The sequence below is a fragment of the Pleurodeles waltl genome, chromosome 5, assembly GCF_031143425.1.
Source record: "Pleurodeles waltl isolate 20211129_DDA chromosome 5, aPleWal1.hap1.20221129, whole genome shotgun sequence".
NCBI classification, from domain to species: domain Eukaryota; kingdom Metazoa; phylum Chordata; class Amphibia; order Caudata; family Salamandridae; genus Pleurodeles; species Pleurodeles waltl.
This window is the reverse complement of record NC_090444.1, coordinates 1,039,563,585-1,039,582,168: the sequence shown is the minus strand read 5'-3', so window position 1 is coordinate 1,039,582,168 and position 18,584 is coordinate 1,039,563,585. Positions and strand designations below refer to the sequence as shown.

At 45.6% G+C, this 18,584-nt stretch overlaps 1 protein-coding gene across 10 annotated transcripts in view; it reads left to right on the top strand.

Annotated features, from left to right (window-relative positions):
* The window catches only part of BCLAF1 (BCL2 associated transcription factor 1), a 539,194-nt gene that overhangs the window by 277,343 nt on the left and 243,267 nt on the right, over positions 1-18,584 (top strand). For all 10 annotated transcript variants that reach the window (XM_069235222.1, XM_069235220.1, XM_069235219.1 and 7 more), the window contains one exon: positions 18,238-18,343. In XM_069235222.1, coding sequence (XP_069091323.1) covers positions 18,238-18,343 — 106 coding nt within the window. The remainder of the gene's footprint in view (positions 1-18,237; positions 18,344-18,584) is intronic.

Here is an 18,584-nt window from a genome sequence, read left to right as displayed (position 1 = left end):
AAAGTATGAAATATGCACGAAAAATATATATATAGCATTTTTAGTAGACACATCTTTCATACTAAACTCATATATACATGTGTAAAACAGCAATGCAGGCTATAATCATAAACAGGCTAAAATGCTTTATTTCTATGAAGTTTTTAATATATATTTTTTTTAATTATAAAATTACAATAGAGAATAAATATCTACCCAAGCCCCCAAAACTGGGCTTAGGGAAATAAGCAGTAGTAATCACTAGAGAAAAAGAGAAAAAACGACATTGAAAAACAATAAAGCATTCTTAGCCAATAGGCTGCATGCAGGTTAACACAGGAGAACCATAAAAACTTTGGCACCGTGCCTTTAAGACCCTGAGCACCTCCAGTATCCCACCATGCCTCGGGGGTGAAGAAGAGGTGACAGTTGGTTCACAGTTAGGTCAGTTCTTTTTTCCGGCTTTTTCTGAGAGGATCCTGGAGCATTGAGCTCTCAGGTTTTTCTGAGTTTTTCTCAGAAAAATACTTTAAAACAGCATTTTTTCCTGTTTTACTCGACATCTAACATCATTGTCTGAGTTTGGCAGTTTTTTCCTGACAGAAAAATGCCTTCCCTTTTTGTCAAATGCCCTTCTTGTGGGAAGAAGAAGGCCCAGTCAGATCCACACACTTTGTATTGTGTACCTGCCTCAGAGTCACTGCCCTGATACTTGCAAACACTGCAAGAACATGTCAAAGAGGACTCTGAAGGACAGAGAAAAGATCAGGCTTCATGGGCTTCACGAGAGGCAATAAAACATCATCCTCTTCGCTTCCCAGGCAGACAACAAGCCACTCTCAGGAGAGAATGGCTAGGTCGACGTCAGCAGGTAGGAAAGTAGCTGTCTGTTCCCCGTCGACGTCGTCGCTGCCACCATCTCACCACCATAGATCGCCGTCGACGGCGACCCGCCCGACGTCGAAGGAACATGGCCATCGCAGGGGCATATCTCCGTCGACGGCAGCCCGCCGATCAACGTCGAGCCATCACCGGCGTGCCCGTTCGCCGCCGAAGGCCTCACGCCCCCGACGTCAAGAGACACGAAATCGCCACGATGGCAAGAGCGTCATCCGCCGTCGGCCGCCCACCGCTCCACGTCGAGGCACACGACGGCGAGTAGGTCAAGGTCCAGAGATCGCCGTTCGACGTCAAGGCACTCACCGTCGAGGCAAGACCAACCGGCGGCGCGCCCTTCGACGTCAGCACAACTGTCAACGTCGACACAGGTTTTACCTGTCTCGCAGGGAGTAGAACATCGCCTTCCGCCAGCAGATAAGGCCACACCATCTCCAGTGGTCTCCATACGGAGCGATTCATCTCGTTCGAGAGCGGCATCATCGGGGCATGTTTCACCCATCAATTTGTCACCAAGATGGTTGGAGAGCCTTAATAGACCAGCGGCCTCCCCGAATTCGCAGTATTCACGAATGTACTCTCCTACTGCCTCTCTCCCGAGAACACCATCACCGACAGCGCGGGCAGGGCGGGCTCGTTCTGCTTCTCGTCAACCAACCACGAGGCCTGGGCGCTCTGTTACAGCGTCTCGCAGCAGGTCACGTTCCCAGCGACGATCTAGGTCACGATCACGACACAGAAGATCGCCCTCTTGGTCGTCGTCAGGGTCATCCGTCGGACGTTACTCCCCCACCTTGACAGATTCTCCACCAGCTAGAGTCTCACCGGTGGATGACATCACTACTTTTAATGAGGTACTTTTCAGGGGAGCACAGAAGTTAAATATAGAGGTTCCAGAACCATCTACCTCCTCGTCAGTCATTTTTGAGACTCTGCAACATAGAGCAGTTTCGAAAAAGCTACTGCCGCTAGTGCCTGGTCTGTTGCAGCCAACCATGGACACTTTTTTAGCGCCAGCCACCCTCAAATCTGCTCCGGCTAGGATTTTGAAAAAATATAAAGCGCCTGAACAGGATCCTTTATTCCTAAGAATGGATCCGCCACCGGACTCCGTAATATTGGCCGCAGCCCGAAAAACTCACTTGGTGGCATCATCCTCCACGGTCCCACCGGACAAAGAGAGCAGGCATCTAGACTCTCTGGGGAGAAAAATGTGTGGCACGGCGGCATCTATAATGAAGGTCTCCAGCGCGTCTGCACTCCTGGGCAGGTATGACCGTTCTCTGTGGGACTCTCTCAACAGGATCACAGATAAGTTACCTAGGGAAGACAGACAGGACTTCCAAGAGATCCTACAAGAGGGATGTCTGGTATCAAACCAAGTCATCGGCGCAGCGTCAGATGGGGCAGACTTAGCTGCACATGGGTACGCACATGGAATCTGTGCAAGAAGGTCTTCCTGGCTGAGACGGACTGGTTTAAAACAGGAAGCACAACAGCGCATCCTAAATCTTCCATTTAACTGGAACTTCCTGTTTGGTGCCCATACGGATGAAGAAATGGCAAGCATGAAGACCGAAGTGGACACCATGAGGGCAGTAGGCCTGGAAAGGAAGAAGGACTTCAGGCGGAGGTATAGGCCTTATGACAGGCGCCCTTTCCAGCAGAGGGTTCAAACCCCTCACTGGTCCCAGAGGCCACAGCAAAGGCAGGGACGCCCTCTTTTTCAGGCTCGTAAGGCCACAAGGGAACGAGGGTCAAGTAGACCTCAACAGTCCACACCAAAAGCGCCGGCCAAGCAATGAGATCTCGCTTCCCTCAACACTGTGCACCACTCCGGTGGGGGGGAAGTATCACAGATTTTCTTCACGAGTGGCACTCTATCACAAAAGACAAATGGGTGCTCAACATTGTAGAAAATGGCTACTCTCTTCTTTTCAAACAACCTCCACCGCACTTGCCACCAGCCAAATGCAATCCATCTCATCTCATCTCAGCCTACTGCGCAAAGAAGCTCTCGCCCTCTTACGAAAGAAGGCAATAGAAAAGGTTCCACTTGCGCACAGAGGAAAGGGGGTTTACTCCCTTTATTTTCTGGTGGCGAAAAAAGGCCGAGAGGGCGTTTTCAGACCGATTCTGGACTTACGGCTTTTGAACAAGTACATAAGAAAACAGAAGTTCAGGATGCTGGCTCTTCACCAGATTTTCCCTCAGCTACATCAGGGAGACTGGATGTGCTCCATCGACCTGCAGGATGCATATTTTCACATCCCGATAGCTCCCAAGCATCGGAAATTCTTGCGCTTCCAGATAGCCTCACAGCACTATCAGTTCAGAGTGCTACCATTCGGCCTGAAATCTGCCCCCCGCGTCTTCTCGAAATGTGTGGCAGTGGTAGCGGCACATCTTCGAAAACAAAAAATCTTCATCTACCCATACCTAGACGACTGGCTACTGAAAGCTTCCTCTCCAGATCAGGCGCGAAACCATCGGGACATTGTGCTCAAGGTTTTCGAGTCTCTAGGTCTTCAAGTAAGCTACCAAAAGTCCACCTTGACTCCAACACAGAACCTCCACTACCTGGGAGCTATACTAAACACAGAGCTCCAAAGAGTGTATCCTTCTGAGGAATGACTATTATCAATAAAGAGGAAGTGTCAAGACCTGTTGAAATCCGACGCACCTACGGCCCGTCAGGTGACATCTCTGCTGGGCTCCATGGCATCATGCATTTTCATTGTCCCAAATGCCAGGCTGCACATGAGGCCCCTCCAAGAGGCGTTGGAGAACAACTGGAGCCAAAGGACAGGTCGCTGGGAGGACAGAGTGCGGCTACCGATAGCAGCACGTCAGTCATTGCAATGGTGGATGCACAGACCTCACCTGTCAGTAGGGGCTCCGTTTCACCAGGTAATTCCATCCGACACACTGGTAACGGATGCATCTCTTCAGGGATGGGGGGCTCATCTAGGTCCCCTTCAAGCTTAGGGCCTGTGGTCCGACAACGAAAAGAAGTACCACATCAATCTGCTGGAGCTCAGAGGGGTCCATCTGGCTCTCAAGTCTTTTGCTCCATCGATTCAGGGGAAATCTCTCCTAATACAAACGGACAATACAACCACAATGTATTATTTGAACAGACAGGGGGGAACGAGATCCCTACCCCTATCTCGGGAGTCCCAAACAATCTGGCATTGGCTCCTGGCCAGAGGAATGTAACTTACAGCGGTTCACCTACCAGGTCAACAAAACGTGGAATTTCCTGAGCAGACACCTAGAGGACGCCCACGATTGGGTCCTTCACGGCGAAGTCGTTGAAGACATCTTCGCTCAATGGGGTCGGCCTCAATTGGATCTCATCGCAGACGAAGTAAACAAGAAATGCCCAGACTTCGCATCCAGGTTCTACCGTCCGGGATCTCGAGGGAATGCCCTGTTGATCGACTGGTCAGGGATATTTCTCTACGCTTTTCCACCGATTCCCCTCATACCGGTAGTGATCAACAAACTTTACAGATCCAGCACCAGAATGATTCTCATAGCGCCACAATGGCCCCGTCAATTCTGGTACACAGATCTCCTCAACCTATCGGAACAACCTCACAGGAGGCTGCCGTGCAGACCGGATCTTCTGAGCAGGATGGAGGGCAGGGTTCTGCATCCCAACCTACCCTCTCTGAGCTTGACAGCATGGCTCCTGAATTCCTGCAGTATGGGCACCTAGGGCTCTCGCAGGAGTGCATGAACATCTTGAAAGAGTCCAGACGACCTTCCACGCGGCGTTCGTACTCGTTTTAAGTGGAAGAGGTTCTACATATGGTGCTGTCAACAAGGTCAGAATCCCATACGGGTTCAGGAGGATGTCATATTGTCTTACTTACTCCATCTGGCAAAGTCCGGTCTGCAGGTATCATCTATTAAGGTACATTTGTCTGCCATTACAGCCTATCGTAAGTCACCTTCTCAGGAATCCTTCTTTACGAAACCAGTAGTCAAGGATTTCTTAGAAGGTTTGAAAAATGTTTTTCCGCCCATTCGGAGACCCTCTCCTCCATGGGAACTGAACATACTATTGTCAAAACTTATGGGCCCTCCTTTCGAACCTATACACAAAGCCTCTTTGCAGCACCTTACGTGGAAGACGGCTTTTTTGGTAGCCATTACTTCCGCGAGGAGGGTCAGTGAAATTCAGGCTTTGTCTTCCAAAGAACCGTACACAATTTTTCACGACAATAGATTGTTTCTGCGAACTCACTCATCATTCCTACCGAAGGTGGTGTCAGAATTCCACATCAATCAGACTATCTCTCTACCGACTTTCTTCCCCAATCCGGAGACTCCGGCTGAGAAAGCGTTGCACTCCCTAGATTTGAAAAGAGTGCTGAAATTTTGTTTGGATAAAACAAAATTGATTAGACATTCCAATCACTTGTTTGTAAATTATGGTCATTTGAGGACAGGAGAGGCAGCATCTAAACGAACAATATCAAGATGGATAGTTTCTTGTATTGTTAATGCTTACCAGTTGGCTAACAAACAACTACTAGCTAGACCTAAAGCGCATTCCACAAGGGGAAAAGCGGCTACTGCTGCCCTCCTTAACAATGTTCCAATATCTGAGATTTGTAAGGCTGCTACATGGAAGTCTGTACATACATTTACTAGACATTACTGTTTGGACTCAGATGCAAGAGCAGATGCCCAAGTGGGGCAGGCCACTCTGAGAAATTTGTTTGCATGATACATATCTATTCCTGCACTTCTATTAGACAGTCTGCAGAGTTTAGGGATGGGCTTGCTAATCTATTCAATGTTTATGACTATTGATGAGTGTAAGGAAATGCCTCCTTGGCATGGTTGCCCCCTGACTTTTTGCCTTTGCTGATGCTATGTTTACAATTGAAAGTGTGCTGAGGCCTGCTAACCAGGCCCCAGCACCAGTGTTCTTTCCCTAACCTGTACTTTTGTATCCACAATTGGCAGACCCTGGCATCCAGATAAGTCCCTTGTAACTGGTACTTCTAGTACCAAGGGCCCTGATGCCAAGGAAGGTCTCTAAGGGCTGCAGCATGTCTTATGCCACCCTGGAGACCTCTCACTCAGCACAGACACCCTGCTTGCCAGCTTGTGTGTGCTAGTGAGGACAAAACGAGTAAGTCGACATGGCACTCCCCTCAGGGTGCCATGCCAGCCTCTCACTGCCTATGCAGTATAGGTAAGACACCCCTCTAGCAGGCCTTACAGCCCTAAGGCAGGGTGCACTATACCATAGGTGAGGGTACCAGTGCATGAGCATGGTACCCCTACAGTGTCTAAACAAAACCTTAGACATTGTAAGTGCAGGGTAGCCATAAGAGTATATGGTCTGGGAGTTTGTCAAACACGAACTCCACAGCACCATAATGGCTACACTGAAAACTGGGAAGTTTGGTATCAAACTTCTCAGCACAATAAATGCACACTGATGCCAGTGTACATTTTATTGTAAAATACACCACAGAGGGCACCTTAGAGGTGCCCCCTGAAACTTAACCGACTGTCTGTGTAGGCTGACTAGTTCCAGCAGCCTGCCACACCAGAGACATGTTGCTGGCCCCATGGGGAGAGTGCCTTTGTCACTCTGAGGCCAGTAACAAAGCCTGCACTGGGTGGAGATGCTAACACCTCCCCCAGGCAGGAGCTGTGACACCTGGCGGTGAGCCTCAAAGGCTCACCCCTTTGTCACAGCCCAGCAGGGCACTCCAGCTTAGTGGAGTTGCCCGCCCCCTCCGGCCACAGCCCCCACTTTTGGCGGCAAGGCTGGAGGGAACAAAGAAAGCAACAAGGAGGAGTCACTGGCCAGTCAGGACAGCCCCTAAGGTGTCCTGAGCTGAGGTGACTCTGACTTTTAGAAATCCTCCATCTTGCAGATGGAGGATTCCCCCAATAGGGTTAGGATTGTGACCCCCTCCCCTTGGGAGGAGGCACAAAGAGGGTGTACCCACCCTCAGGGCTAGTAGCCATTGGCTACTAACCCCCCAGACCTAAACACGCCCTTAAATTTAGTATTTAAGGGCTACCCTGAACCCTAGAAAATCAGATTCCTGCAACTACAAGAAGGAGGACTGCCCAGCTGAAAACCCCTGCAGCGGAAGACCAGAAGACGACAACTGCCTTGGCTCCAGAAACTCACCGGCCTGTCTCCTGCCTTCCAAAGATCCTGCTCCAGCGACGCCTTCCAAAGGGGATCAGCGACCTCGACATCCTCTGAGGACTGCCCCTGCTTCGAAAAGACAAGAAACTCCCGAGGACAGCGGACCTGCTCCAAGAAAAGCTGCAACTTTGTTTCCAGCAGCTTTAAAGAACCCTGCAAGCTCCCCGCAAGAAGCGTGAGACTTGCAACACTGCACCCGGCGACCCCGACTCGGCTGGTGGCGATCCAACACCTCAGGAGGGACCCCAGGACTACTCTGATACTGTGAGTACCAAAACCTGTCCCCCCTGAGCCCCCACAGCGCCGCCTGCAGAGGGAATCCCGAGGCTTCCCCTGACCGCGACTCTTTGAACCTAAAGTCCCGACGCCTGGGAGAGACCCTGCACCCGCAGCCCCCAGGACCTGAAGGACCGGACTTTCACTGGAGAAGTGACCCCCAGGAGTCCCTCTCCCTTGCCCAAGTGGAGGTTTCCCCGAGGAATCCCCCCCTTGCCTGCCTGCAGCGCTGAAGAGATCCCGAGATCTCTCATAGACTAACATTGAAAACCCGACGCTTGTTTCTACACTGCACCCGGCCGCCCCCGCGCTGCTGAGGGTGAAATTTCTGTGTGGACTTGTGTCCCCCCCCGGTGCCCTACAAAACCCCCCTGGTCTGCCCTCCGAAGACGCGGGTACTTACCTGCAAGCAGACCGGAACCGGGGCACCCCCTTCTCTCCATTCTAGCCTATGTGTTTTGGGCACCACTCTGAACTCTGCACCTGACCGGCCCTGAGCTGCTGGTGTGGTGACTTTGGGGTTGCTCTGAACCCCCAACGGTGGGCTACCTTGGACCAAGAACTAAGCCCTGTAAGTGTCTTACTTACCTGGTTAACCTAACAAATACTTACCTCCCCTAGGAACTGTGAAAATTGCACTAAGTGTCCACTTTTAAAACAGCTATTTGTGAATAACTTGAAAAGTATACATGCAATTTTGATGATTTGAAGTTCCTAAAGTACTTACCTGCAATACCTTTCGAATGAGATATTACATGTAGAATTTGAACCTGTGGTTCTTAAAATAAACTAAGAAAAGATATTTTTCTATATAAAAACCTATTGGCTGGATTTGTCTCTGAGTGTGTGTACCTCATTTATTGTCTATGTGTATGTACAACAAATGCTTAACACTACTCCTTGGATAAGCCTACTGCTCGACCACACTACCACAAAATAGAGCATTAGTATTATCTCTTTTTGCCACTATCTTACCTCTAAGGGGAACCCTTGGACTCTGTGCATACTATTCCTTACTTTGAAATAGTGCATACAGAGCCAACTTCCTACAATGAGGATCCCCTGGAAGATAAGGATAAGTTACTTACCTGTAAATCCTAGTTCTCTTCCAGGGGTATCCTCATCAAAGTCATAAACAACCCACCCTCCTCCCCGGACGCACGTCTCCTAGAAGTGCAGGACAGACTATCTTTTGAATCAGTTACACAGATTGTCACCGTAAAAAAAGAACTGACCTAACTGTGAACCAACTGTCACCTCTCCTACACCCCTGAGGCATGGTGGGATACTGGAGGTGCTCAGGGTCTTAAAGGCACGGTTCTCCTGTGTTAACCTGCATGCAGCCTATTGGCTAAGAATGCTCCATTGTTTTTCAATGTAGTTTTTTCTCTTTTTCTCTAGTGATTACTACTGCTTATTTCCCTAAGCCCAGTTTTGGGGGCTTGGGTAGATATTTATTCTCTATTGTAATTTTATAATGATTATAAAAAAAAAAAAAAAAACTTCATAGAAATAAAGCATTTTAGCCTGTTTATGATTATAGCCTGCATTGCTGTTTTACACATGTATATATGAGTTTAGTATGAAAGATATGTCTACTAAAAATGCTATATATATATTTTTCGTGCATATTTCATACTTTATATGTGTGTATTTTATATATGCTCCGGGGTCCCCGCACAAGGGCGGGAATATTCAATGTTTGACTTTGATGAGGATACCCCTGGAAGAGAACTATGATTTACAGGTAAGTAACTTATCCATCCTAACCTCTTTTCGTTTGAATCTGTTTGGATGGCAGAGGCTTTATATCCTGATTTTTCCAGAGCCTCATTCCAAGAAAAATGCCCTTTTGATAGACTTGTAAGTGTCATTTTGTTTGACTTTTCTAATGATCCTTCAAAAGACGACGGATACACTGTCATTGCATGAATTGGATAGTTATAATTCCTCCAGACTTGGCTTATTGGTGGTGGTTCAAAGGCTTGGTCTATCCAAACATGTGGTAGGAGGCTTCCATGCCAACGTGATCTCCTTGTCATGGCACAAGGCAACATCCTACACTGCAGACTACCATATTTGAGCCTAACCACCGGCCTCAGAATATTTCCAGTCATGCCACAAGAACTTCTCATAGTATCTGATGCTGGCGTCTAAAAAGCTGGTGGGTACCAGAACTTTGCAAAAATAGTCTGTGCAAAGTTATCTATATTGTACAAAAATATTATTTTCAGTATTCTTATGTCTAAGTATATTTGGCTGCCATTTCAGCATAGTGCACATGCCTTTCCTTGATGTTGATCTCTGTTCCCATGAGTAAAGATCAGCTATACCATCTTAACCCCCCACAGCAACCCTTTTTTATTTTATACCACACCCCACTTTAGATTTGAATATAGCAAGTCAGATATTCAGCATTTGACTTGGAAAATAACTGAGTTTGTGTCTTCTGCCAGAGGAATGAGAGCTGTAAACTATATGCATTGGCGTGAACTATGTACTGTTTTCTGTTGTAATTCTGTCATTTAGCTCTGAGAGTTGTTTGTCATACCGAGGGTCATTTCAGATGTTAACATTATCCAAACCATTTTGTTACTGACGTTCTTAAATGCCTTCTAAATCTGCCTGCAAAACCTTTGTAAGCATGTTTTCACTGGCATGCTTAGAATGGCCTTGAAAGCGACACACATTTTTCTAGGCATTTGATATTTTGTTCAGTTACGATCTTTCAGCTGTTTCACTGATTCTAATAAGGCGTTCAAAAGCCCTTTGGTAGTCAATTTTTGCAAGATGATTTGATCAGCATGTACATAAAGGGAGGATTCAGGTGGTCTAGGCACACCACCGGCAGTTTTCCGGGTAGTGGTCAACTCCTACTGTGCGGTTTTACTGTCTTTATGGCAGATCTGGTCTCTGGCATAAGAGATAAGAAAATTTGTATACATTATTTTTTTTTTTGTATATATACATTATGTTCCCATTTTTTGAGAAGTGGAACATTTATTGTTTTATTTAGGGCAGGTTCTCTTGTCTTCCTAGTCCTGAGGACGCCTTTAATGACGGTGCAAAGAAAGGTGGCAGCCTTTCTGTAGGAGGAGCCTAACAAGATGTAGTGATAATTAATCACCACAGTTCTAAGAAAAAAGCAAGGGGCAGGTTCCCCAGGACTTCCTTGACCTGACTACCTCCAGGTGTATTGGAAGTTGGACTTACCATGCTCCCATCTTTTGGCCTCTAATAATAAGGAAGCAAGGAGGAACAAATGGACAAAAAGCTCTCCTGTTCTGTGCAGGCACATGGAATATGTTGGATGTTTAAGTGTTTTTGTGTTTGTGTGATTTAATTCATATTTAACTTTGCACCAGAGATGCGTGAAAAGTATTATGGATTGTGTATATGGATGTACAGCTAGGTTCATGTAATTTGTGGTTGATTAAATAATTTTTCCCGCAGTGCAAATTAATTCTTTCATTGTGGCTTGAATTTTTCTTACATGAATTCATCCTTACATTATACCACCTTTTAACTTTTGGAGTAATCTCTGCCCAGGGTACGTGGGGGCAGATGCTATTCAGGATGGAGACTGGGTAGTAGCTTGGACACACAGGATGCTCCCTGCGAGCCCACCGGCGTTACCTGAGGTGATGTGAGAGGAGCATTTTCAGTTTGTTGTGCTCTGCTTTGGTCTCTTCAGTGCCCCTAGATGTTTACGAAAGTGGTGGCAGCACATCTTTGAGGGTCAGGGATGCCAGTCTTCCCCTATCTCCGTGACTGGCTGTTGAAGGCAGGCTTGCACAAGGCAGTTGTCAGCCACCTCCAGACTACGGCAAACCTCCTGTCATCTTTGGGTTTCACTATCAACATGCCATATTTGCTCCAGAATCCGCCTAAGATACTGAGGCCCTTTATCAGAGCCATTCTGGACATGGTTCAGTTTTATGCCTTTCCCCGAGGAAAGAGACATTCAGGCAGTGATATCCCGATCTTTCAGCTTCGGTTCTGGAATTCAGTGAGGTTGACTCAGACTTCTGGAACTGATGGCTTCCTGCATCTTGCTGGTCGAGCATGCCAGGCGGCATGTGTGGGCTCTGCAGTGGGATCTGAAGTCTGGAGTCCAGCATCAAGGGGACCTCTCCTATCACGTTCAGATTTCAGAGGAGACTGCAAATATTCTGCAGTGGTGGTTGCTGGACCATGATTGGAACAGCCACAGACCCATCTTCCTTCCTCACCCAAAGCTGGTCGTGGTGTCCAATGCATCCTTTCTGGGATAGGACGGCCACCTAGTAGAGGTGGAGATCAGAGGCCCAGATCCATATCAGCCTTCTGGAATGAGGGCCATCCGCTTGGCACAGAATGCCTTCTTTCTGTCCATCATGGGGATACTGGTAAAGATGCTCATGAATAACAACACTGCCATGTGACGCTGCACAAACAGGGCAGGGTGGGGTCGAGAACCCAGTGCCAGAAGGCCTTGCGCCAGTGGAAGTGGCTGACCATCCCAAAATTTTCCTGGTGGTGAACAACCTGGCAGAATCACAGATTGTCAGATAGGACTAGCTCAGCATTGCTGCATGTTAGCTCACAAGCAGCAATTACACCCCTAGGTAGGGCAGGGTCTGTTCTGCGAATAAGGAGAGATTTCACTCAGTCTGTAAGCCATCACTGAGAATTTGCTGTCTCAGCATTTATGTGCATTGGAGTTTTCAAGGAGTCTCTCACTATGAGATGTACCACCTCAAGTGGAACGCAAGACTCCTATATGTCATTCTGCAGATACCACTACTGGCCTGAGTTCTCAAGAAGATGTAGACAGACCGGGCCCAAGTCATCCTAGTGACTCCGGGTTGGGCACAGATTATGGTATCCAGCACATCTGAGCATGACCGTCTGTCCTATGATTAAGCTGCCCCTCCACGAGGACCTATTGATGCAGCAAAAGGGCAGGTTTCTGCACCCACCCCTTAGCAGTCTCCAACTTAATGCTTGTAGATTGAGTGGTGACAACCAAACACCTTTCACCTTTCTCCGAGGGTGGTTGATGCCTTCTTAGCAGTCAGTCATACCTAGACTAAAACTATATACAGGCTGTTGTTGGGACTGATTTGAGGCTTGGTGTGGTTCTCAGCAGATTGACCCCTTCACACCAAGTTATCTGACTAGTTTTGGCCTTAGCCGGCAAGGCCTTGTCCTGGCCTCAGGTAAAGGGCTCCTTTCAGCTTTTCTACAATTACCCGAGCAGTCCTATTTGTTCAAGTCTTCTGTTATGAGATCTTTGAAAGGGTTACTGCATTGATTTCCCCTTTTCTTCCATCATGCCACTGGGATCTTAACTTGGCCCTCACTTTATTAATGTGCACTCTATTTGGGCCACATCAAAGCTGTCCCTTGAAGCTCCTTTCCTCGAAACAGTATTCTCATTGCCATAACATTGGCATGGTGTGGGAATCAGCTTAAGGCTCTGTGTCAATCTGCCATGCACCATCTTCTTCCTGGGCGAACCGACTCTACAGGCTCTGCATCCTTTCTGCCAAAAGTTATAACACTTTTCCACATTTATCACAGTGACCCTGCTGGTATACTGTGCCCTGCCTCTCCGTTTAAGGATGAGGAAAGATTTATGCTTTGGACCCCTAGAGAGTGCTTAGTTTCCATATGGATCTTAACAAAGAATACCAGGTAGGCGATCGGCTCTTTGTGAGGATTGCTTAAGTGAAAAAGGCAAGTCTGTGCAGAATAGAACCATCTCCCTTTTGAGTTCTGCATTGGGATCTAAAGTATACAAAAAAGTGATGGATGGGATGCTTGAATTCATCTCAGTCACTGGTAATTACTAAGGCCTCGTCCCAGTCCATTGTTAATTTGCACACCATGCCACCTTAGTTTGAAGCAAGCTATATGCAAATCTGTCTTGACCCTGCTTCAGTGGGAACAGTCCAGCCCAAACACCAGGCGAGATACTCCCTGAACTAGAACACAAGCAACTCAGGGACAGTTTGTCCCTAGTTAGGGCTCATGAGCATTCCATTGATCACTTTTTTTTTTTTTTTTCACTTTATTGTGGTACGTTAAGTTCTAGAACACATTAAGTAAAAGCAGGGAAAGACTGTGCTCATTCTATCAGGGCCAAAGCTGCTACTATGTCTTAGGCATGGGGTAGTTCCTGTCCTTAAATTGCGGTCACCAGACTGGTGGACGTCTGATCTTGGACCTGCCACTCACCCTTAGCAGGTGGTGAGAGAATTTCGAGTGAAAATTGATCTGAAGTTATCAATGAAAGACAAGGTCAATACTACATGTGGCACAAGATTTGCCGCAATGAAACTGTTGAAAAAGGTTACCTTCCACCTCCAGGAAAACTTTACTCCAGATGTTGATTACATGGACTATGGTAATGCATTGTTGGCGGAAGCTAATGCCACCTTGTTGGCCTAACTGCAGGTTGTGCAAAATACTGCTGCCACACTAATTTGTAACATGCCGGCCTGTTCACCTTCTGCTCCTATCCTCAAAACGTTGCACTGGCTGCCTATATAAAAAAAAAAGTGCAATCTTTAATTTTTGTTTTCTGACTTACAGGGCCTTGTATCAGGCCCCCGGCCTGTGTACCTGCATCAAAAACTGAAGGCTTATATCCCAACCAGACAGCTAAAATCCTCCAATAAAGCTCTGCTGCAATTCCCTCACATTTGTACCATTTCAATTGGGGGCAAGGCGTTCTCTTACTTAGCCCCTTCCATTGGAATGCTCTCCCTCTTTACATTTACTTCTGCCTCAATTTTAGGAATTTCAAGAAATTGTTGAAAACATGGCTGTTCGTGTTAATACAGCTCAGCGCTGAAATATTCCTATGGGAACGAATTGTGCGCGATAGTAAGTACACACAGAACATACGACATTTGCTAGGTCGCTGCGGAGGTGTCTATCCATCTATTCACGAAGTACTGTTGTCTAGACACTAATGTCTGCTGAGAAGGCATTTTGCTTGCTCGTTTCTACAGGACTTTCTGGTTTGGGTCCATTCACAGGTTGCCACCAACTAGTACTGCTTTTGCATGTATTCAAAAGGTGAGTAATCTGTGGTCAGAACGAGTTACCTGCCTTTGTAACACTCCTTCTTATAGACTCTATCTAGCCACAGATTTCTGACCAATCCTTTCCGTTCTGTGATTGGACTCTATCCATTAATAAGATCTCAAGTCTACGAATCTGCACAATGTTCTACCAATTTGCTTTTGGGGCTCTGCGTTTTGGGCACACTGACAATCTCGAAAGCAACTGATTACAGTGTGCGGGAATAGTGCCCACACATAACCAGCACACCATTTCTGTATTGGTATAATTTTGGTGTGGAGCTGTGCGGCGCCACATACAGGCACTCAGAGGTACTGATGAAAAGTTTTTATATCCAGTCGACGTCTGGGGAATATTCAAAGGTTAGGGAATCTGTGCCTAGATAGTCTCTACTGTAAAAAAAAAAAAAAAAAATTACCAAAGGTAAGTAACTTGATCTTCTGTCCAAAACTAGCCAGTCAAGGAGCCCTTGACATGAGGGGATTAGGAAAGAAGTTCTCTTAGACATTTGCACTTCACGTAATGGCTTAACCGTACTGGAGGTTTGTGTTCCTTTTCTTGGTTTTACAGGAATTTGGTTAGATTATTGTAGCTACAGTTGTTGCTTCCAGTGGATCACTGGGCACTAGGGTTGTGAGCCAAACATACTTCCTTGAGCTGGCTTCTTTGAGTGAGAATACTTTTGTACTTTCAGGGTTCCATCTATATTCTGTCTGGTAAGATGTTTTTTTTGGTAGCTCGCTCATCCTCAAATTGAATGTGAAAAGCTGTATGTGTTTTGCCCTGAATTCCAGCTGCTGTCCTCAGCAAAATATATGGCTCTATAGTTTTCATCTGGAAAGACCATACGTTCTCTCCAGTAATGTTATTTGATATGGTTCACTTAGTCACTCTGCATCATGTGATGGTTTTTCTCCTACTAACTGGTAGATATTATGGTTATATTCATGGAAATGATTGCTGTTTTATAGTATGTGGGCAGTTGCAGCTTTTTACATCCAGCTTCATAACTATAGGCAGCCATCCATATCTTTTGATTATCTCTCCCAGTGTGCTGAAAGTCTGCCCCTGATTTGATTGCAAACGTTGATTTGTTCAAACAGCCTCTTGTCAATCAGCATGTAGAAAATAAATACAGGTACCCAAACTTGGAGGCTGACTTCGATGGCAAGAGATGAGAAGGGATGGACAGTGACTCACTTGTCTTCATTACACATTCTTCTTCATTACACATTCAAATGCAGAGAAAATGCTGTTGGCTCCTGTGCAAAAGAAAGGAGGCTGTGGTCCACATGATGTCACAACACTACATCTGAAATAGGCTGTGTACCAGAAGAACACACAATTGGCTATATAGCCTCTTCAGTGCAAATCGTCTTACATCTAAGACAGCACTGAAGGAACACTACTTGTATTTACTTGCCACTAAAGAAGTAACTAATTTCCATTGGTGCCTGCTGGTGTAGCAAATGATGACTGAATCGATACTGGAGGAGACCATATAGCATCATATTGGTTTGGCAGATCTGAAGCTTTAAGTGTGTTCACTTTTTCCCACCGTCATAAACGAGGTAAAGGAATGTTAACCCACATCTGTCGCTGCACGATTCAGCCCTTGTATCATTTGCCTCTTTAGGACACCAGAAACTTCTCCCACAAAGGAGAGGAAGTCTTACATGTGCATTGTTAGGTAGAGACGCAACCTTAATCTTAATTATTAAATTGGTAGTTTCCTTAATTGAAAAAGCATGTAAAAGAATAGGTAAGCTAAGAGCCCTTTTAGAAAGGGATATGTGGCGCATATTTTCACATTTCTTTTAAATCATGTTTAGCCTATTAGGCTTTCTAGGCATGATATTAATGTTGCATTATGCTTTAATATGCAAGGAGTTTGAGCTTTTATATGCAATATTTGTGTGAAGCAAAGCTGAGTTGTTTGGTGCGTGGCCGTGAAGAGTCTGATTTGAATGCTTGTTAGCTGGCCAATGTTTGAGTCATCCTTTGGTCAGCTTAGGACTTAGTAAGGGTTGATGAAGGTTATCCTGTGGGAGGAAACAACGTTCTAGTGGCTGGACGTTGACATGTCAGCATTTTCTTAAGGAGAGCAGAGCCTGCTTGGCTCAAAAAGCAATCAAAATATTTGTCATGTAAACGCAGGATAAAGATTATTTTCAGATTTAAAATTGGTTATTTCTTGTACAGCTGTCTACATTCAGTACATTACATTATATCTCTGCATTAACACTTTCAAAAAGTAATACCTTTTAGACATGTGCTATTCCCACCTCAAATGCCCTGAGAACACTGCTTTGAGTAAACTAAGAGGTGTCAGTTTGTCATTTGCAATTTATACTTCTTTTGCTGTATTGCTGTATGTGCAGCTGCATTATTTTGAAACCAGACACAAGGTTTTTTTTTTAGTGTACATTCAGAACTGAATTCCTTAGTTGCAGATATCACGACCGAAGAAAATGAGACATAGTGAAGTAAGGTGGATTAAATGGGTTCATGAATTTCGTCAAGTGAAGAAGTTCGGATTTGAAACCAGTATTCCTTGCTGCATCTTATGCAATTCAATTAGGGTTTCCTGTGTGGACAGAATTTCTCATTATGCTAACTGATTTTCCTTCAAACGTGGTTTGTTAATAATATTGCTCCTTCACATTACTTGACATGGCACTTCTTTACAAATGCTGTGTTGAACAAATAGGAAACTAGTACACAACCTCCCACTAAAGCTTTTTTTATTTTTTTTATTTTTTTATGTGCTTAATTTCTGAGAGTTGCGGAAACGGAAGCTTATGCCTGCTTGGTAATTTTCAGGTCAAACCTTCCTGACAGCAAAAGACCTATTGTCGACTTCCCAGGAATGTGCAGTGGGCTTAAAGCCCACCCACTGCTTCCCATTGGTTGGCTTTGTCATTACCATTTGCTTGCTTATTCAGTGACTTGTCTTGCCCATTATATTTGTCTCTCCCTCAGTGCATAGCCTCTTTGCACGTTACCTTCGACTGCTCACTTTCAGGGATCTACCATTTTCTTAATCAAACCATTTGAGTGCATGTGTTTTCTAGCTCCCCCATGTGTGCTTCTCGTCATTCACCCATTGTGTTCCGCTCTCTCTCGTCTGTGTACTTCTCTACCCCTCTGCTCAGAGTTCCTCTTGCCTGTGTGCTGTTCCCCTGTTCTCGTCTGTCTCCCTCTGCCCTTCTTATTGCTCTCTTCCTTGTGTAATTATATTCCCTTCCCCACGCTGCCCAACACATCTCTTCGTTGAAAACCCACGTACCCCACCCCGGTCATTTTTTTCCCCCCCTTTTTCATTTTAGCTTATTTGTGTGGAAGAGCCAGGCAGGTAATTGCTGCTTTCACACTATTTCATTTTTCTTGTAACTTTTTTCTGTTTGCCAATCCATGGGAATCTCTAAAAGGAAAATGATGTCAAGGTTACGTGCTTGCGTCAAGATGCATGCATGCGCCTGCAAAGTAACATGGCCTCCAACCACTGCGTTTTCTATTCTTTTTGTCATTTTGTTGATGCTGTTCAGCATAGGCATTTTTGCCGATGCTGCACCCCATGAGCATAAAGCAATTGTGGAGACATAGGTCGAAAAAGCAAGACCTGTTGGCTTTGCCAGTACTTGTGAATATACATACGAAAAGCATAAAACAGTAGGCTTGAAGGCTCTGCCTATAATACGTCTTTCAAATTTTCTTGAATGCATACTTTCCTTTTCTATTTTACTGAATATCCCCCTTTGAGAACTCTACATCTTTATGAATTTTGAACAATACATCTTTTTTCCTTCAACCAACAGAGCATTACTTCAGATCTGCTGGAATGAGCCTTCATGAAAGATTTGGGGGATATCTGAAAGCTGCTGAAGAACAAGCCGCTCAGCAAAGGAGCCCTGAAATACACAGGTATTTTATAGGACAGTGGTTCTTTGTTGGTGTGAGCTAGAAACCTTTTTTTAGGACCTATATAAATCATGGAGTACAGGGTATACCATATAATGTATGTATTTTGAATGGTATATGGTTGATTTTATATTATACTGTTTGCCTCTTTCTTATATTTTCTTTTTAATTCTTTATCGCCACTGATAAACATAAAATTCAGTGCGCAGTCTCTATCGAGTCATTTGCCATCAATCGTTTTTTT